The 20,279-nt window shown below is 38.9% G+C and overlaps 1 protein-coding gene across 4 annotated transcripts in view; it reads right to left on the bottom strand.

The window, feature by feature from the left end:
• The window catches only part of ZDBF2 (zinc finger DBF-type containing 2), a 107,552-nt gene that overhangs the window by 24,300 nt on the left and 62,973 nt on the right, over nucleotides 1–20,279 (bottom strand). The window contains exon 7 of one of the 4 annotated variants that reach the window (XR_013173013.1): nucleotides 7,281–7,490. The exons of 1 other annotated variant lie outside the window; for it this stretch is intronic. Coding sequence is in view for 1 of the 3 variants with exons in the window: in XM_077154846.1 (XP_077010961.1) it covers nucleotides 7,348–7,490 (143 nt within the window). In the remaining 2 variants the exon portion in view is untranslated. Of the gene's footprint in view, nucleotides 1–7,098; nucleotides 7,491–20,279 lie in introns of those variants that run through there. 2 more of the 4 variants (XM_077154846.1, XM_077154847.1) reach the window with 2 other exon arrangements.

Below are 20,279 nucleotides of genomic sequence, written 5' to 3'. Positions count from 1 at the left end.
GCTTTCTCTTTTCTGTGTGTCACATCACTCACTGCCTCTCTTTTATAAAGATTTTTGCAATGGCATTTTGGGCCTTCTTGGATAATCTACCATAAACATCTCATCTCAAAATCCTTATTTTAATCATATCTGCAAAGACCCTTTGTCCAAATAAGGTAACATTCACAGGTTCCAGGGATTAGGATGAGGACACATCTTTGGAAACCATTATCAGCCCATCATACCTAGATTTATATATAACTAACTGATACTGTATGGCAGCCACAGATATATACCAGATGGATTTCCCTTCAAGAAAGAACTCTCCAGTCAGCTGTAAGAACAGTTAGTTGATAATCTCCAGCTATAACTCCTTTAGGATGTGCCACAGTCTTTAAACTGAAGCCACACTTTTCCCATGCAGCCCTGAGCCAATGACTGAGCACAGCAGGTATATTAGGAGCTGGTCAGCTGCCCATATGGGATATCTATTGGCAGTCCTAATGTGGGAGCTCCCCATTGCACTGGCTGAGATTTAGCTTTTCCTACCTAACCCATTCCCTTCCCTTTCTTCTTTCCCAAGAGTAGGATGTGCACCAATTCTGAAGGCTTATCTGCCTGTACTGTTCCCTCTCCCCTTTATATTTCACAGGATTACTCCCATTAATCTCCTGCACTGCTTACCTGGGCTTGGCATCTTCTTCCCCAGGGATCCAAACTGAATTGGTTGTTACTAAGGATTGTCCAAGACAAGAGATAGCAAGATAGCCTTTTGGGAGTAGCTGAAAATGATTGAAATGATGACCCCGTGTTCCAGGGCTTGGACAGTCCCTCCTGGCACAGGTGGTGGCCCATTTGTTAATCTTTTACCAGTTGTAAAAGATTAGTGGAGGGGACTAAGTCTCTCAGTGGAGAGACTGAGTGGAGAGGACTTCTCTGGTCAATGAAATTATTCAGGGTTTTGAGGGTGAAATACCTACAAGGACAATGGAATTGGCTGCTTGTTATTAAATTGTATTAATATCCTACAAAAGGATAATGAGAAGCTGAAGGCAGTTAATAGACATTTAAAAACTAGGTATGAGAACCATAGAACCTCTCTGATGGCTTACAAAAACACCTTTTTCTCCTTGAATGAAAGAACAGTCACAGCTGCGGAGCAAATTCAGGGTAGCTAAAGACTGCTGAATACTGAGCCAAGGTAAGTTTGTTACGCTAAGATCAGGGCTCTGGTTAGAAAATAAGGGACCCTAAAACATGGCATAGGAATGGATTTCCTCAATGAATATGGACTTGTAGATTACCGTGAATTTTCACAGCCTGCTGAGTCCACCTTCCCCTCCCTATTAAGAGTTAGCCATTCTTGGTTCAGTAGTAAAATGCTTGCCTTCCATGCGGGAGACCCAGGTTCGATTCCCAGACCACGTATCCCACCCCTCACCCCCCAAAAAACAGTTAGCCCTTCTTCCATGAGGCCCTGTTCTGAGTTAGGACTTCCCCCACAAGAAAATGGGTCCACTCTCGGAAGATGTCCCTGCCTTCTTATCTGGATTCCAGACTGATAACTGGAATTATACCCCTGTGTTCTAGTTTGTTAGCTGCGGGAATATGATATACCAGGAATGAATGGCTATTTAAAAAGGGGAATTTATTACATTGCAAGTTTACAGTTCTAAAGCCCTGGAAATGTCCAAATTAAGGCATCCAGGGAAAGATACCTTGGTTCAAGAAGGCCAATGACATTTGGGGTTTCTTTCTCAGCTGGAAAGGTACATGGTGATGTCTGCTAGCTTTTTATCCAGGAATATTCCCCAAGGCTTTGTTTTGTCGGTGCTGTCAGTTCTGGTGGCTCTAAAGCTTTTTACAAAATAGTTCCCTCTTAAAGAGCTCCAGTAAGCAATCCCACCTTGAATGGTGGAGACACACCTCCATGGAATCCATCTAATCAAAAGTTACCACCCACAATTAGGTGGGTCATATCTCCATGGAAACAATAAAAAAATATTCCACCCAGCGATATTGAATGAGGATTAAAGGACATGGCTTTTCTGGGGTACACAATAGCTTTAAACCAGTACACCCTGCTTAACCAATTTGTTGCATGCTGGAACGGACAAGGGAAGAGACAACATCCTAAGGGAGTTGTAAGGATTAGCTAGAATATGCAAGCAAAAGCCACAGAATTGGATTTTCAGTGTGTATGATCAACTCTTAAAACAAGAGTTAATTGACTTGGGAACATTCTCACAGGACATGAGATTTAATACCCTGAGAAGGATACAATGGGATGGACAAACCCACTTTTTAAAGCAGCTTTAAAAGCCTAGGGAAAGTGGTGGTCCTTGTGAAGTGAATTTGAAATGCATGAGTTGCCATGGCAGGCAGTGGACAAAATACTTAAAGGGCTCAGAGAACTGGGTATATATGTATCGTGCCAGGTCAGTAGAAAGAGAATCAGAGGATCCTTTTCCACAGGAGGACCCAGAGGATTCACCATTCAGAACTATTAGGAAAGCATAGCGAGAAGGACATCACTATCACTAGAAAATTCAGTAGTGGTGCTCCTTTCCTGGCCAGGGCTGACAGTAGGGGAGATAGTCACTGAGAGTGAGTGATTAATAGCAATGGTGATGATCAGTCCCTGAAATAGGAGAAAAAAAGTGATGACACATAACTTCCCAGCAGAAATACCTCATAAGATGGCAAGATGCACCTTGATCAAATACAAATAGGACCACATTTAAGTTAAACAAGGAGGTAGCTCACACAGCCGTTTACCTTCCATGTTTGTACCAATGTTCATATTTAGCCTAATGGTCATAAGGAGGGCCCCACATGAGCAGCTAAAGCAACAGTAAAAATCCTGAGCTTGTTTTTTACAAATGGATTGGTTCTGTATGTGGGACAAGGCTGAAAATAAATGGAGGCTGCTATAGAGTCATATTCAGCAGTGACCTTTAAAGATGGTGGTGAGTGAAATTCTTTACAATGGTAATAGTTTTGACTGGTGCATCTGGTTATTCACTTTGTGCAGAAGGAGAAGTGGTCTAAGTTGAGAATATATATATAGACTCATAGGCAAAGATGAATGAATAACCTGATAGACTGGTCAAGGGCCTAGAAAGAAAACTCTGGGAGACTGGAAAAAGGAGGTCTGGAGTAGAGACAAATGGATGGGTATATAAGAATGGGCACAAAGTATTAAGATTTTTTTTATCACATGTTAATGTTCACCAGAAAACATCCACCACAGAGGAGGAATTAAAGGAGTAGATAAAATTATTCAGCCAATTGACACTAGTCAGCTTTCATCATCAGTCACTTAAGAAATGGAAAGTTAAAAAAAAAAAAAGAACTGGAAAGTTGGACATACAAATGGAGTAACCACCATTGCATAGATGGAGGCAACACATGGGTGGCAACATGGACTTTGACTTACCAATGCTGATCCAGGTATTGACATTTCTGAATGTTCAATCTACCAAAAATAGAGACCAATTATTTGTCCATGATATGGCACAATTCCTTGAGGGGACCAACTAGCCATTATTGGCAAGCTGACTATACTGGTCCTCTCCTGTCCTGGGAGGGCCACCGATTCAATCTCACAGGAAAAGATACTATTCCAAGCAAAGATTTGCCTTTCCTTTTCAGAGTCCCAGCCAACACCATGAACTGGGGGCTGACAGAGTGTTTAATCTACAAACAACATAGCACCTGACCAGGGGACCTACTTCACAGAAAAAGAAGTGCAGCAGTGGACTCACAACTGTGGGATCCACACACAACAGCATCCCAAAAGGAACCAGCCTACAGAGCAGTGAAATGGCCTGCTAAAGTGTAAACCCTGAGGCAATACTCTATGACAATGTGGTACCATTCCCTAGAATAAAAGTACACATACCAAATCAGACACCTTTATATGGTATCGTGCTTTCCATAGGAAGAATACATGGTTTTAAGTACCAAGAGTTAGAGGTAGGAATGGCCCAATTTACCATCATTCCCAGTAGCCACTGGGAGATTTTGTGCTTCCCATCCCTCTATCTCTAGGCTCCATAGGCTTAGAGATCCCAATTTCCCAACTGGGGCTCACCAGGGAACACATAAGGGGTACTTGCTGGCCAGTAGCCAGGAGTGCATTTGCAGCACAGCAGCGCACCTGCAGCCTGCAGCACCTTCAGTACCCACTAAGTAATCGAGCTAAACCCATAATCCTCTTGGTGCCACTGGTGCCCAATGGAGAACTGTTCTAAGGCAATCTTCACTGGAGCTTCCTTTGGGGCTAGCCAAGACTTTTTCGTACTGGCACCAGTCTGTGGATCTTCTCACCCTTCCCTCTTTATTTCACCCTCTCCTTTCATAGGTATCAGACCTGCAGTGCATCTGAAGATTTTCTCTGACCACTTTTACTTCTCTTCTCTTTATATTTCACAGACATTTTTATTTGACAGGTGTCTTTCACAATAAATCTCTTATACTTCTAACGCCATCTCAGTGTCTATTTCCTGGAAGATCTGAGTTGACACGTGATAATTAAATTTTCTTATCAGTTAATATAATACAATTAACTTACATTTTTTTGCCTCACTACCCCCTACCAATGGGCTGCTACTTAACATCAAGAAATTCAGGTTCACATTAATGATCTCAATTTCTATCACTAGCTACAGTACCTAGAAAAGGCCCTAAGTCATTCAGTCACTCATTCAGAAAAGATTTATTGAGTATCTACTCTACACCTGGAAATTTGTAGGCACTTGGAATACAGATGTGAACAAAATAGAAATAAAGTCCTTCTCTTCATGGAACTTACATTTTAACAGGGTGAGAGATAATAAAAAGATAGAAAAATGTTTATCTGTACTGTATTGCCTTGTTCCTCAATAAAATTTCCTTTCACTGTATAACAGCACAAACTTTAGCCTCAGCTTTGTATTATGGAACAATATAAGAAAGAGTCATATATAAACATCTCTGCTGCATTTTTTGGTAGAACAACTAATTATAACACCAATTTAGTTTATATTAGAAAAAGCACTTATGAAAAATGTAGACAGGCTTTTCAGCAATTTCACAACTAGGTATTTATCCCAAGAAAATATCATGAATATTCAAAAAAGATTTATACACAGGAATATTAACAGCAGGGTTTTTATACTTGTAAAAATAAACTCAAAACAACCCTAATACACAATGATCTAGAATCATCTAAATAAACATTTGGCTAAACATACAATGGAACACTGCACAACCACCAAAAAGGACATTGCAGAAAAATGGACAAGGAAAAACATCATAATGTACTAAGTAGGGAAAAGCTAGCTACAAAACAATATCCCCAAATTTACAGGATAATCTCATTGAAATGTGCATCAGGAGAAACGTACACCAAAACACCAGCTCCATTATCTCTGGATGATGAGATTATGAATAATTTTAATTTTTTCAGTTTGTCCATAGCTCAAATTTTTCTATCAAAGAAAAAAAAAACACATGTAAACTTATTTTACCTGTTACCTTAAATTTCTTAAAGTTATGTTTTTTATTTTGATTATTGTAAAGAAAAGCTGGCCAACTTCTTTGACTGCTGCTCCGAGTCTACTGAATCTTCCCCTCTCCATCTTCAGGACTTTCCCCTACCCAACTTTTGAATTAAAAAAAAAAATGACTTGCTTGAAAAATAAAAAGATGTCTAGGAAAAATAATCAGGATCTAGACTTCAAAACCTGAGGGCTAGTCCCACAGAGGAGGGAAAGCATAGCCAGGTGACAGAGAGGCAGCTCAAGGTTGAGTGGGCCTCCACTCTGGGATTAGGGTCCTGCAAAGCACAAAGAAAACAAGAACAAGGACATGTGCTGGCTGACAGACCCAGCTGGTAAAGAGACACAGGCCCTTTTTAGATATACAATTTACTACTTACATAGACAGTGAAGGACGGTGGACTATAGGAAGATGTAGTCCTTGTTCATACACCAAAAAGGATGCAAAACAACAGGGGTTGGATGATTGCAACACAAGCTGTGGGATATCCCATTGCTGAGGAGCAAGTTCTAGATTGTAGCTAGTTGGTTTTATAGTCGGTAGCTATATTCTCGAGAGACAGAAGACCTCAAACCTGACTAGAACCCAGGAGACAGTGAAAAGCTGTCCATGACAGCCTCTAAGTGGAGACAAGAAGTCAAGGAGGAGATGGACTCAGGGTAGCCTGTCATAGGCCTAACATTCTCTCATGTTCTAGGAGAATAATAAGATATCCTGGCGAGACTCAGATTAGCTGTATGCCCTGTGTGGACATGTGCAAGGCCACCAGGGCAAAGTTATTCTCTTACAGATTCCACAAGGATTCTATCACTATTAATTTGACATAAAGTATCAAACAAACGTTTGGAGTTCTGTGTGTGCTCACTTGCAGAGGATAAGAGGAGACCAGTCATCTCAACCAACTACAGGGGCAATTAGGGTGGCCAAGAATGCCTGGTCCAGAAAGCATCTGACTGTTAACCTGCTAATAGTATGCTAACCAAGCCAATTTCACACTTTCCCACTCCTGAGCTAGATAAGGAAATTGTGCCTGATTCCAAGGATAACAATAATATTCTAGAGTGGTTTTAAAGACTAATTTATGTTATATATAAATGTAGCACCACGCCTAGCATAGGAAATGCTCATCAAATGACAGTTCCTTTCACTCATTAATTTGTAATTTATTTATTCAACATATATATTTTTGAAAAAACTTAATGTCTAGCCAAATATTAAGTCAAATGCTGGAAAATATTGATGAATAAAGTAGGCAAGGCCCTGTTCTCATGGCTTCTACAAGCTAATGAGGAAGACAGATGCACAATAAACATATATTTACAAATTATGCTATATTAAAATATCTTTTGCCACAACACACTTGCACACTTCCATTTAACCAAATGGAATTTTTGCCCATAGTCTCACTTATGGCAAGTGAAATTCACTGTTTTGTGACTGAAAAGGATGTAGAAAAAAAGAATATACCCATTCCTGAGATACTACATTTATATAACTTTAGCTACATCAATCTAAAAACAGAATAGCTCCACAACATGTGAGAACAAACCAGTCATCTTTAAATTAGCACATCAAAATAATTCTAATCAATATCTTTAATTCAAGAGGAATTTCATACATTTTCTTTCTGAAAGAAATTATCTTCAAATTCAGGAATGTTTGTCTGAGTTAAAGGAAGTGCCCTATCCTTGGTTGTCTTCCACATGGGCTTTGTGTTTTTGTTCAAAAGCCTTCAGAGATGGCTATTCAATACTTACTGTAAAGGTTCCTAGACTGTAAGCTCTTCCAGTAGTCACATTTATTCCTGAGTTTTAACTTTTATTTCTAAATTCTGAGGTGCTGCACTCTTTGTGCATAGCCTGTTAGTTCCCTGGAACACTGAGTATCTGCTGGACATCTGAGACTCAGAGCTAGAGTTCTGCAGCTATGAAAGTCAGCATTACACCATACAGCAACTGTTAAAGAAGCTGCAAAAGAGATCAGACTCCAGTTAGAGATTTTTATGTAATGTACCTGTACAGAACTAAGGTAAATCAGAATGCAGGGTAAAGGATGATCTCGTCTGTATTTTAAAACTTCAAACTGTAAGAGACCAAAGGAAGAGATGTTTATTTGGTCCTAAATTTAAACTTTCTGTAGCACACTAATATAACCTATCTGGTCAGTTTATTTAGACAACGTAATTACATGGAACTCAGAATCAGGAATGAGATCTTATGATTTCGTTTAGGTTAATTAATACCCTGAGGCATTCCAGAGTATTTTGGGCAGAAAATAAAAAGTACTTGCAAAGTCCCTTTGAGGGACTATGGAAAAGTGTGAATCTATTAAACCTTCTCATCTGGGGAAATTCTGATATTCTCTCAGGCATTAAGGACTCCCAATTTAATAAGTCAAGCCCTCAATTTTGAGGCTTGCCCTTATTAAAATTATTTCTGCAATGGCAAAGGTAGCCTGCATATAATTATTCCTAAGAGTCACCCCCAGGGAATCGCTTTTGTTGCTCAGATGTGGCCTCTCTCTTTAAGCTAACCCTGCAAATAAACTTGCTACTTCTCCCCACCCCCTACATGGGACATGATTCCTAGGGGTATAAGTCTCCCAAGGAAAGCCTGGCTCTGGCATTGTGGTATTGAGAATGACTGAAAGGGGGAAGAGAAATGAAACAAAATAAAGTTTCAGTGGCTAAGAGATTTCACATAGAGTTGAGAGGTCATTTTGAAGATTATTCTTATGCATTATACAGTTATTCCTTTTTAGTTTCTAGTGTATTTCAATAGCTAGAAATAAAACCTGAAACGGTTGAACTATAATCCAGGAGACTTGATTCTTGATGATGATTGTATAATATATAGCTTTTATCATGTAACCATATGATTGTGAAAACTTTGTGACTGATACTCCCTTTATCCAGTGTATGGATAGATAGGTATCAAAATAAATAATGAATACCTACATACATATATACACACATACATAATAAGGGGATAAGGGGCATGTGATGTTTTAGGTATTCTTTTTATTTTTTATTTTATTTTTTTTTAGGAGTAATGAAGATGTTCTAAAATTGTGGTGATGAATGCACAACTATATGATGATACTGTGAGTTATTGATTGCATACTTTGGATGGATTATATGGTGTGCGAATATATATCAATAAAATTACATTAAAATTCAGAAGCAAAATTTTAGAGCAATAAAACATAAAGACTATGTTAACTGAAAAAAAGTAACAAAGAGTAATGGAACATCATGTCTGTATTTTATTTTCAAATAGTTCAATAATGCTAACAATATGGCAATCTGGGTGAAAGTTGGTAAAATTGCTGCAAGTTTTGTGTAAGTTTGAAATTATTTCAAAATAAAAAGTTTAAAAGAATACATATTTAGGATAGAGTTCCAGGAAGATGGCAGAATTGAATAGGTTGAGTTCACCCTGCTCCAAGCAACAGCTAAAGAAGTGACAGGAAGGCAACTGGCACAGTGATTCCAGGGTGTAAGTGACCTGGGAGGGTCTTCAATATCACATAGGGAGGACCTGGTTGCAAAAGCTGAAGAATTGAGAGGCAGACAACAGGAGTTTGTCCAGCTTGTGTAAACAACCTAACACATCCCTTTCAAAATGAGCCCTCAGGAATGCACAACAGGGAGACTGGGACAAGGAAGTAAGCCAGGCCACTGCCCTCAGGCATGCTGCCCCCACCCTGTGACTCCCTCCCTACCTCATTCACTTGAACCCTGACATCCGCCCCCACCACCTCACTCAAAGCACTCCCACCCCGATGCCACCTTCCCCCCAACCCCCACACATCCCCACCTCACAATCGTGCCCCAAGCACATGCATACACGGGCCCCAGCCCAACCCATCTCTCCCTCACAAGCACACAGTCTCGCCCCTGCACTTTCCAAGACATGCCCACCATAACCCATCCCCTTCTCCCCCACCTCCCCCTCCCTGTCCCTGCAGGTGGTTGCCTGTGCTTCTCGGCTGCAAGTGCTCACTCACCGTCATGGCTGGGCCACACCTGCCTCAGCCCATACAGTAGTGCAACCCTTTCCCACGCCCCAGATCTGGGCAAGTGCTGATCTGTGCATCCAGGACACACCCGTCCCCAGCCTATGCAGGCACAACCCTAGCCCGCTTCCACAGAGCTCCGCGCATGTGCACACCAGGCCCCGCCCCCTAGACCCCACATGTGCACAGCCACATCTTTCTCATTGGATGCCCACACATCCGTGCACCAATCTCTTGACCCCTGTGCTGCACACATGCACACCCTTGCCCTACCCTCTGGCACAAGCGCCCTCCTCCCACAACTGACAGGTGCTCACATGCTTATCTGTGCTACTTAGCCTCTGCCTTGCACATGCATGCACTTCTGCCCAAGCACCTGCACCAGGGCCCTGCCCACCCAAAATCACCCAGCCCTGACATGTCCCACAACTCCCATGACCTGTGCCCCAACCCTATACACTCACTCATCTGCATCCTAGACCCCTGGACCCCTTCCCCTACACAAGCACACCCCCCCCACCCTGCCCTCCCTATGCCCCAACCTCTGTGCCCCACATCCATACCCTGATACCCCTGACCCCTATGCTCCATGCACCCACCCACATCCTGCCTGCACACCAAACCCCATGTAGCTAAATTGCACCCCCCCATCTGCCTCCCACCATGCTCTACCTCCGTGTCCCCCACATCACACCCTGCTGCTGTGCGCCAAGGTCTGCCTGAGCTGCACCCTGCCCGCATGGCCTGCATACCCAACTCCATAACCCCATGCACCACATCCCATGATCACAGGCACCAGCATAGTTACTCATGCCTATACCTGCACCACAACATGTCACCACACTGTTGTGCTCCCCCCATGCCCCGTATCCTGCTCCACATTCATCCTGCAAATACAAAGCTTTAGTCTACTGAAGGAAATCAACTTCCAAAGTAATGCTGTGAAGATATTTACATGATTCAAAGGCAAGAGAAGATCACTAAGCATATCAAGATGCAGGCAAATATAGCCACACCTAATGACCAAATTAAAACACTGGAGGAGACACATACTTTGCGATAAATAATCAAAGATGTTCACACAACTGTACAAAATAAAATCAGTGGATTGGCTGATGACATAAAGGAGATCAGGAAGATACTAGAAGAGCAAAAAGAGGAATTTGAAAGAATAAATAGAAAAATAGCAGATACCACAGAGATTACAGATGCTGTAGACAAAATAAAAAATATACTAGAGACACATAGCAGAAGATTTGAAGAGGCAGAAGAAAGCATAAGTGAATTAGAAGGCAGGACCATTGATTTCCAACACACAAAAGAGCAAACGGCAAAAAAGACAGAAAATTTTGATGGAAAGGGAAATGATGGAAAAACAAAGTACACAAATACAAGAATCATCAGTGTCCCAGAAAGAGAGGAAAAGAGTAAAGGGCTAGGAAGATTAATTCAGGATATAATGGGGGAAAACTTCCCAATCCTTATAAAAAACATAAATATGCAAATCAAAGAAGCCCAACAAATTCCAAATAGAATAAATCCAAATAGGCCTTCCCCAAGACACATACTAATCAGTCTGTCAAATGTTGATGAGAAGCAGAAAATTCTGAAAGTGGTGAGAGAAAAACTATCTACTACATACAAAGAAAACCACGTAAGACTGAATTTGGACTACTCAACTGGCACTATCACAGCAAGAAGGCAGTGGTATGATATATTTAAGATCCTGAAAGAGATAGACTTCCAGCCAAGAATTCTGTAACTGGCCAAACTGTCCTTCAAAACTGAGGGAGAGACTAAAATTTTCACAGACAAACAAATGCTGAGAGAATTTGTCAACAAGAAACCAGCCTATGAGAGATACTATAGGGAGTTCTGCTGGCTGAAAAAAATAAAAAGACAGGAGGCAGAGGTCTGGAGGAAGGCACAGAATTGTAACGTACCAGTAAGGGTAACTTAAAGGATAAAAAGAAAAAGGGGGGAAAGAATATATGGATCTGACAAATAAAATCCAAAGGAAAAGTTGGTGGATTTAAGAAATGCGTTTACAGTAATAACTGTGAATGTTAACAGACTAAACTTAACCAATTAAAAGATACAGATTGGCAGAATGGATTAAAAAATATAATCCAGCTATATGCTGCTTAAAAGAGACTCATCTTAGATTGAAAGTGAAAGGATGGAAAAAGATGCTCCATACAAGCTGTAACCAAAAGAAAGCAGGAGTAGCTATACTAATATTACACAAAATAGACTTTAAATGTAAAGATATCATGAAAGACAAAGAAGGACACTATATATTAATAAATGGGGCGATTCACTAAGAAGAAATAGCAATCATAAATGTTTATGCTCCCAATCAAGGAGCTCCAAAGTACATGACACAACCATTGGCAAAACTGAAGGGAGTGATAGACATTGCAACAATAACAGTAGTCTTCAAAACGCCACCCTCCTCTATAAATAGAACAACCAGAGGATCAACAAGGAAATAGAGCACTTAAACAATTGATAAGTGAATTAGACATAACAGATATATATATTTGTTACAACCCAAAATGCCAGGAAATGCATTCTTGTCTAGTGCCCATGAAACATTCTCTAGGATAGATCATTTGCTGGGGCACAAAACAGGCGTTTATAAATTTGAAAACATTGAAATTATTCAAAGAACTTTCTGTGATCAGAAGGGAATGAAACTGGAAGTCAATAACCACCAAAGAACAAGAACTTTCACAAATATATGAAGATTAAACATAAATAACACATCTTAAACAACTAGTGGGTCAAAGAAATTGCTAAAGAAAGTGGTAGATATCTGGAGACTAATGAAAATGAGAATACAAAATATCAAAACTTATGGGATGCATCAAAGGCTGTGTCGAGAGGGAAATTTATTGCCCTAAATGTCTATATTAGAAAAGAAGAAAAAGCAAAAATTAAGGGCTTTTTTTCCCCCATCTGGTGGAGCTTAAGAAAGAACAGCAAACTAACTGCAAAGCAAACAGAAGAAGAGAAATAACAAAGATTAAAGCAGAGTTAAATGTATGGGAGAATAAAAGAACAATAGAAAGAATCAATAAAACCAAAAGTTGGTTCTTTGAGAAAATCAATAGAATCAATGGACCACTAGCAAGGCTGACAAAAGAAAAAGAGAGGATGAAAATAAACAAAATCAGAAATGAAGGAGGTGGATGTTTGTTACCACAGACCCTGAAGAAATAAAAAAACAACCATAAGAGAATACTATGAACAACTATACGCCAACAAACTAGTAACTTACATGAAATGGACAAATTCCTGGAAACAGTGAACAAGCTACAGTGACTTGAGAAGAAATAGATCTCAACAAACCAATCAAAAGTAAAGAGACTTTGCGGATCAATTCCATCAGTCATCAAAAATCTTCCTACAAAGAAAAGCCCAGGACCATATGACTTTACAGGGGAATTCTATCAAACATTACAAAAGAATTAACACCAATCCCATTAAAACTTTTCCAAAAACTGAGGAGAAAGGAACACTACCTAACTCATTTTATGAAGCTAACATTGCTTTAATACCAAATCCAGGTAAAGATGCTATAAGAAAGGAAAATTACAGGTCAATCCCCTTAAGGGACATACATGCAAAAATTCTCAACAAAATACTAGCATCTTGAATCCAACAACATATTAAAAGAATTATACTCCACGACCAAGTGGGGTTTATACCAGGAATGGTTCAACACAAGGAAATTGATTAATTTAATACAGGACATTAACAAATCAAAAGGGAAAAATCATATAGTCATCTCCATTAATGCTGAAACAGCATTTGACAAAATTCAACATCCTTTTCTGATAAAAACACTTCAAAAAGTAGGAATCAAAGGTAACATTCTCAATATGAACCATAGCCAACATCATATTCAATGATGAGAAGCTAAAAGCTATCCCCCTAAGATCAGGAATGAGACAAGGATGACCTCTGTCACCACTATTATTCAACAATGTATTAGATATTCTAGCTAGAGCAATCAGGCAGGACAAAGAAATAACAGGCATCCAAATTGAAAGTGAAGACGTAAAACATTCGTTATTTGCAGATGACGTGATACTACACTTGAAAACTCCTGAGAAATCTACAACAAGGTTACTTGAGCTAATAAACAAATTCAGAAAAGTGCAGGATACAAAATTAATGTGCAAAAATAAGCAATGTTTCTATACACAAGCAATGACCTAACTGAGGAGTCAATTAAGGAAAAAATTCCATTTAAAATAGCAACTGAAAGAATCAAATATCTAGGAATGAACTTAACCAGGGACGTAAAAGATGTACACAGAAAACTACATAACATTGTTAGAAGAAATTAAAGAAGATCTAAATAGGTGGAAAGATACTCCCTGCTCATGGACACGAAGGTTAAATGTAGTTAAGATGCAATTCTACCCAAATTGATCTACAGATTCAACACAGTACCAATTAAAATTCCAACAACCTACTGTGAAGACTTGGAAAGAGCTACTTACCAAATTCATCTAGATGGGAAACAGGCTAGATGTTAGCTTCCTAATAAGGAAGTACAAGGTAGGAGAATTAATACTTCCTGATTTTAAAACTTATTACAAAGTCACAGTAGTCAAAACAGTATGGTAATAGCACAAAGATAGAATTATTGACCAAAGGAATCAAATTGAGAATGCAGAAATAGACCACCAAATCTATGGGCATCTGATCTTTGACAAGGCCCCCAAATCCACTGACCTGAAACAAAATAGCTTTTTAACAAATGGGCATGGGAGAACTAGATATCAATAGCCAAAAAGAATGAAAAAAGACCCTTACCTATATACCCATACAAAAATTAACTCAAAGTGATCAAACACCTAAATATAAGAACCAGTAGCATTAAGTTCCTAGAAGAAAAGTAGGGAAACATCTTCAAGACCTAGTAATAGGAGGTAGCTTCCTAAACACTACACCCAAAGCACAAGCAACAAAAAAATATATAGATAAATGGGAACTACTCAAAATCAAATGCTTTTGTGCCACCTATGTCAAAAAGGTGAAGAAGCAGCCGACTCAATGGGAAAAAATATTTGGAAATCACACAGTGGATAAAGGATTGATATCCTGTATACATAAAGAAATTATACAACTCTACAATAAAAGAACAAATAACCCATTTATAAAATGAGCTGAAGATACCAGTAGTTATTTTTCTGAAGAACAAATACAGATGGCTAAAAAGCACATGAAGAGATGTTCATTTTCATTAGCTATAAGGGAAACGCTGATCAAGACTACAATAAGATGCCACCTCACACCTAGAAGAATGGTAGCTATTAAACAAACAGGAAACTACAAATGTTGGAGAGGATATAAAGAAACTGGGACACTTAGGCACTGCTGGTGGGAATGTATAATGGCACAACCATTAGGGAAGTTAGTTTGGCGGTTCCTTAGAAAACTAACTATCCAGTTGCCCTATGACCCGGCAATAGTACTACTTGGTATATACCCAGAAGAGCTGAAAGCAGTGACACAAACAGACATTTGCACACTGATATTCATAGTAGCATTATTCACAATCACCTAAAGATGGAAACAATCCAAGTGCCCATCAACAGACAAATGGATTAACAAAATTTGGTATATACATATTATGCATATGTATAATTTGGAATATTACGCAGCAGTAAGAGGAAATGACGTCCTGAAGCACATGACAAGATGGATGAACCTTGAGGACATAATGCTGACTGAAATAAGGACACAAAAGGATAGATAAGTGTGTGATTCCACTTTTATGACATGACAAAGGTAAAATCAGAGGCTTATAATACAGAATATAGGGGACCTAGAGATACATAGAAGTTAGAGATGGGTGAATGGTTAGTTAATGAGGTTGAACTCAAATGTAAGGGAATAGATATATGTGAAGGTGGTTCACTAGTAGGTCTATAAGTAACATTATCATATTGAAGGTAAACATAATTGAAAGGGTTTGTATAGACCCATGTGCCCATGTGTCCCACTGATTAACATTACAAATATAAATAAGGTCTGCATTAATTACTGCAAAGGTATGAATTTTTTACAAAGTGTATAAATTTGGAGTATAAGGGGAAAACCACTATTGCATGCTATGGGCTATGTTTAACAGGAAAAGATCAGCAGTACCACAGCAACACCAGGGGTAAATAATGGGGGGAGGGACAAGAGTTAAGGGGAGGTTTAGATTTTCTATTTGGTGAGGGTATGTTTAGTGGTTATCTTTCCCTTAGCAAGAATGAAATTATCTAAAATTGAAAGTGCTGATGGACTGTTGATTGTGGACATTATACATGATCCCCAATGAACGGAGGTGGCTGAAGGATGCACTGACTGGAGTAGATTGGTGAACGATGGTGTATACATATGATGGCATATTGTGCTGCTACAAAAAGAAACTAAGTTGTGAGGCATTCAACATTGTGAATGAACCTTATTTTGGTGATGCAAAATAAGCCAGAAACAAAAGAACAAATATTGCATGGTCTCATTTAGAAAATACTTATAAGAAAAAAAGGGGCCTAGATAGTAAGCCCTCATAGTAGTCACAAATTTAGTCTGGAGTGGTAATTGTTATTTCTGGATTTTGAGAGGATGTTTTATATATATGTATAACCTGGTATTTAGAGATAAGAACGAAGCCAATCAGGTCAGAATTAAGGTAATTCAGAATATAGGGATAAGGAAGACATGGATTGTCTATATTTTAGAACCTAATCTACTCTGACACCAAAGGAAGAAAGGTTTATTTTGCCCAGAACCTAAATAATCTGTAGCACATAATCAAACACAACCTGTCTGGATAGATCATTTACACAGTCAAAACACAGGGAACCCAGAATAAGAATGACGGCCTTTAATCCTATATAGCTTAATGTAGTATCTGCATACATTCCATAGTATATTAAGCAGATAATCAAAAAGTATTGGCAGGGAGGGGAACAGTGACTCAGTGGCAGAATTCTCACCTGCCATGCCAGAGACCCAGGTTCGATTCCTGGTGCCTGCCCATGCAAAAAAAAAAAAAAAAAAGTATTGGCAAACTCCCATGAGGGATGGGAGAAAAAATAAGTAACTATTAAACTTAACCACCAGGGAAAACTCTGACACTGTGTCAAACATTAGGGACACCCAAATCAATAGGCCAAGCCCTTGACCTTGAGGTTTGTTCTTGTGAAGCTTATGTATGTGGTGGAGAAGCTAGCCTACTTATAGGTATGTCTAAGTGTTACTTTTGGAGGATCTCTTTTGTTACTCAGATGTGAACTCTGCAAATTAAATCTTTGTCCTCCTCTCTACATAGGACATTGACATCCAGGGGTGCAAATTTCCCTGGCAGTGAGGGAGGTGACTCCCAGGGATGGGCCTGGCCCTGGCACCGTGGGATCAACAATGCCATCCCGCCCAAAAAAGGGAAAAGAAGTGAAAAATAAGGTATCATGTAGCACATAATCTAATTCAACCTGTCTAGATAGATCATTTAAACAATCCAAACACAGGGAGCCCAGAATAAGAATGATAGCCTTTAATCCTGCATAGCTTAATGTAATGCCTGGTGTGCTCATCTGAATTTGTAGACATCAGAAAACCCATGTTCTTTAATCCTCATTCAGCATTGTTGGGTGGGAGTTTTTAAATTATCCATGGAGATGTGACCCACCCAATTGTGGGTGGTAACTTTTGATTAGATGATTTCCGTGGAGGTGTGTCTCCACCCATTCAAGGTGGAGTTGTTTACGAAGCCCTTTAAGAGGGAACCACTTTGGAAAGAGCTATAGAGCCTGCAAGGCCAGAGACCTTTGGAGAAGAAGGAAAATGCCCTTCCTCCTCCCTGCACAGGGGAGCTTCATGAAATGAGAAGCTGGGAGAGAAAGCTAGCAGATGCTGCCAAGTTTGCCATGTGCCTTTCAAGTTGAGAAATAAACCCTGAATGTCATCAGCCTTCGTGAACCAAGGTATCTTTACCTGGATACTTTAGATTAGACATTTCTATAGACTTGCTTTTAATTTGGACATTTTCGGGCCTTAGAACAACATATAAATTTGTAACTTCATAAATTCCCCCTTTTAAAAACTGTTGTTTCTGGTATATCACATTTTGGCAGCTAGCCAACTAGAACACCAGGACACATCCCAGAGTATATTAAGCAGATAATCTAACTGTATTGGCAAAACCCCTTGAGGGATGGGAGAAAAATATGGAACCATTAAACTTTACCACCGGAAAATCCTAGGATACTGTGCCAAGCATTGGGGAAACCCAGATCAATGGGTCAGGCACTTGATCTTGAGGCTTGCTCTTGCAAGCTTATGTGTGTAGCAGAGAAGCTTAGCCTACCTAAAGGTATGCTAATGAGTCACCTCCAGAGGACCTCTTTTGTTGCTCAGATGTAGCCTTTCTCTCTCTAAGCCCAACTCTGCTAGTGAAACCATTGCCCTTCTCCCTACATGGAGCATGACATCCAGAGATGAAAGTCTCCCTGGTGGTATGAGAGATGACTCCCAGGGATAAGCCTGGCCTTGGCACTGTGGGATCAACAATGCCATCCTGACCAAAAGGGGGAAAAGAAGTGTAACAAATAAGCTATCAGTGGCTGAGAGAGTTCAAATAGAGTTGAGAGGCTACGCTGGAGATCACTCTTAGGCATACTTCAGTTAGACACTGCCACCTATCATAACTTGCCAAACCCCAATCAAAACCATTCCTGCCAATCCTAAAGAATACCTAGGGCATTAATAAGATTCTACAAAAGTTCCATGCCCTGGGGTATCTCTCCAGAGCCTGCAGCCTCTAGATGGGTCCCTGGACCAGGTAAGTCCTGAAATATAGAGGGGCCAGCCCTTCAAGAATATTAACTTGTTCCATCCCCCTATCCCATATTATTGAAAGCCCCTTCCAACATGAAAAAGTTAAGCCCAAATACCCCTAAAGAGTGGGAGAAAGATCAAAGGTGATGGTGGAGTTATACAAAGAAGGTAAGGTTGAACAAATGAGTATGATTGCTGAATCATTATATTGATATTTCTTTGAGTCTCCAGTATTGTAAAGCAGCTAGAAGTAAAAACCTAAAATTGTGGAATTGTAATCCATACCAAACTCTGAAATCTGTTCTACAACTAATTGTTGTAATGTGCTTTGAAACTCACTGCTTTTTTGTATATGTGTTATTTTTTTACAAAAAAAGAAGAAAAAAGGCAATTGTGATGATAAAAGCTGCTTAAAGACAAAACTACTTATTTATATCATATTTCTATGAACCAGCAGTAAATAGAAAGTGAAATGTAAAAGTAATGCCATATATAACATCATCAAAAATTATCAAATTTCTAGCAAGAAATCTAATAAAAGTGTACAAGGTCTATATTAAACACTACAAAACATTATTAAGAGAAATCGAAGAGTTACATAAATGGAAGACTATAGCAGGTTAATTAATGGGAAGATTCAGTTGTCCCCAAGGATGTCAATTCTCTCCAAATTAATTGCAGAACCATTACAATCCTGATCAAAAGCCAAGAAGGATTACTGTGAAAATTTCAAGCCAAATCTAAAATGTACATGAAAACACAAAGGGCAAAGAATAGCTAAGACAATATGAAAGAAGGAGACCAAAGCTCAAAAACTTTACTACCACACATCATAACTTATTCTAAGAGCCACAGTAATTAAGACAGTGTGGAGCCAATGAAAAGATAGCTAGACAGAATAAGAACAGAGAACAGAGAGTTCAGAATCAGACTCAATTATTCAATCATCTCATTTATGACAAAGATACATTGCAGTGCAATAAGGTTGGGGCTGCCTTTTCAATTAATGGTTTTTAGTTATTTGGATGTCTATTTGGAAAAAAATGAACTTTTACCTCTATCTCACAAAATAAAAATCAATTCCAGACGAACAGTAAATATCAATATGAAAGCTAAAACAACAAAGCTTCTAGAAGAAAGTATAGGATATCATTTTCATGACTGTAAGTAGACAAACATTGCATAAAACAGATACAAAAATCACTAATCCCAAAGAAAATAACAGTAAACTGGGTTTTTATCCAAAGATTAGAAAACTTTAAAGAAAAGCCACATGGTAGAAGAAAGTAATAGCCACACATATATTCAACCAAAAATACAAATCTAAAATATAGAAAGAATTCCAACAAATCAATAAGAAAGAGACAACCTAAATAAAACAGGCAAAAGATATAACAAGTGCTTCACCAAAGTTGATATCCAAATGGCCAATAAACATAACAAGAAATCATTGGCCTCATTAGTAATCAGCAAAACGCAAACTAAAAACACAATGAGATACCTTTACACATCCACCAGATGGCTAATATTTAAAAGATTGACAATACCAAGTGTTGACAAGGATATTGAGGAACTGGAACTTGATATCGCTGGTGGGTGTATAAATTGGTACAATCACTTTGGAAAACTATTTGATAATATATATTAAGGCTGAGCATAAAAATAACCAATGACTTAGCAATTCCATTCTTAGAGAAACCTTCAACAAAAATAAGCACGCCAAATTTACACACCAAAGATATGTACAAGAATATCCATAGCCATAGTTTTTGTAATAGCCCCAAACTATAAATAATCCAAATAGAATAGACAAATAAAATGCAGTATAATCAGACAACAGAATACCATAAGGCAATGAGAAAAAATTACTGCTATATATTACAACATTGATT

Source organism: Tamandua tetradactyla, chromosome 3 (assembly GCF_023851605.1).
Source record: "Tamandua tetradactyla isolate mTamTet1 chromosome 3, mTamTet1.pri, whole genome shotgun sequence".
In the NCBI taxonomy this organism is placed as follows: domain Eukaryota; kingdom Metazoa; phylum Chordata; class Mammalia; order Pilosa; family Myrmecophagidae; genus Tamandua; species Tamandua tetradactyla.
The sequence above is the reverse complement of the archived record's forward strand: the minus strand, read 5'-3'. Positions and strand labels throughout refer to the sequence as shown.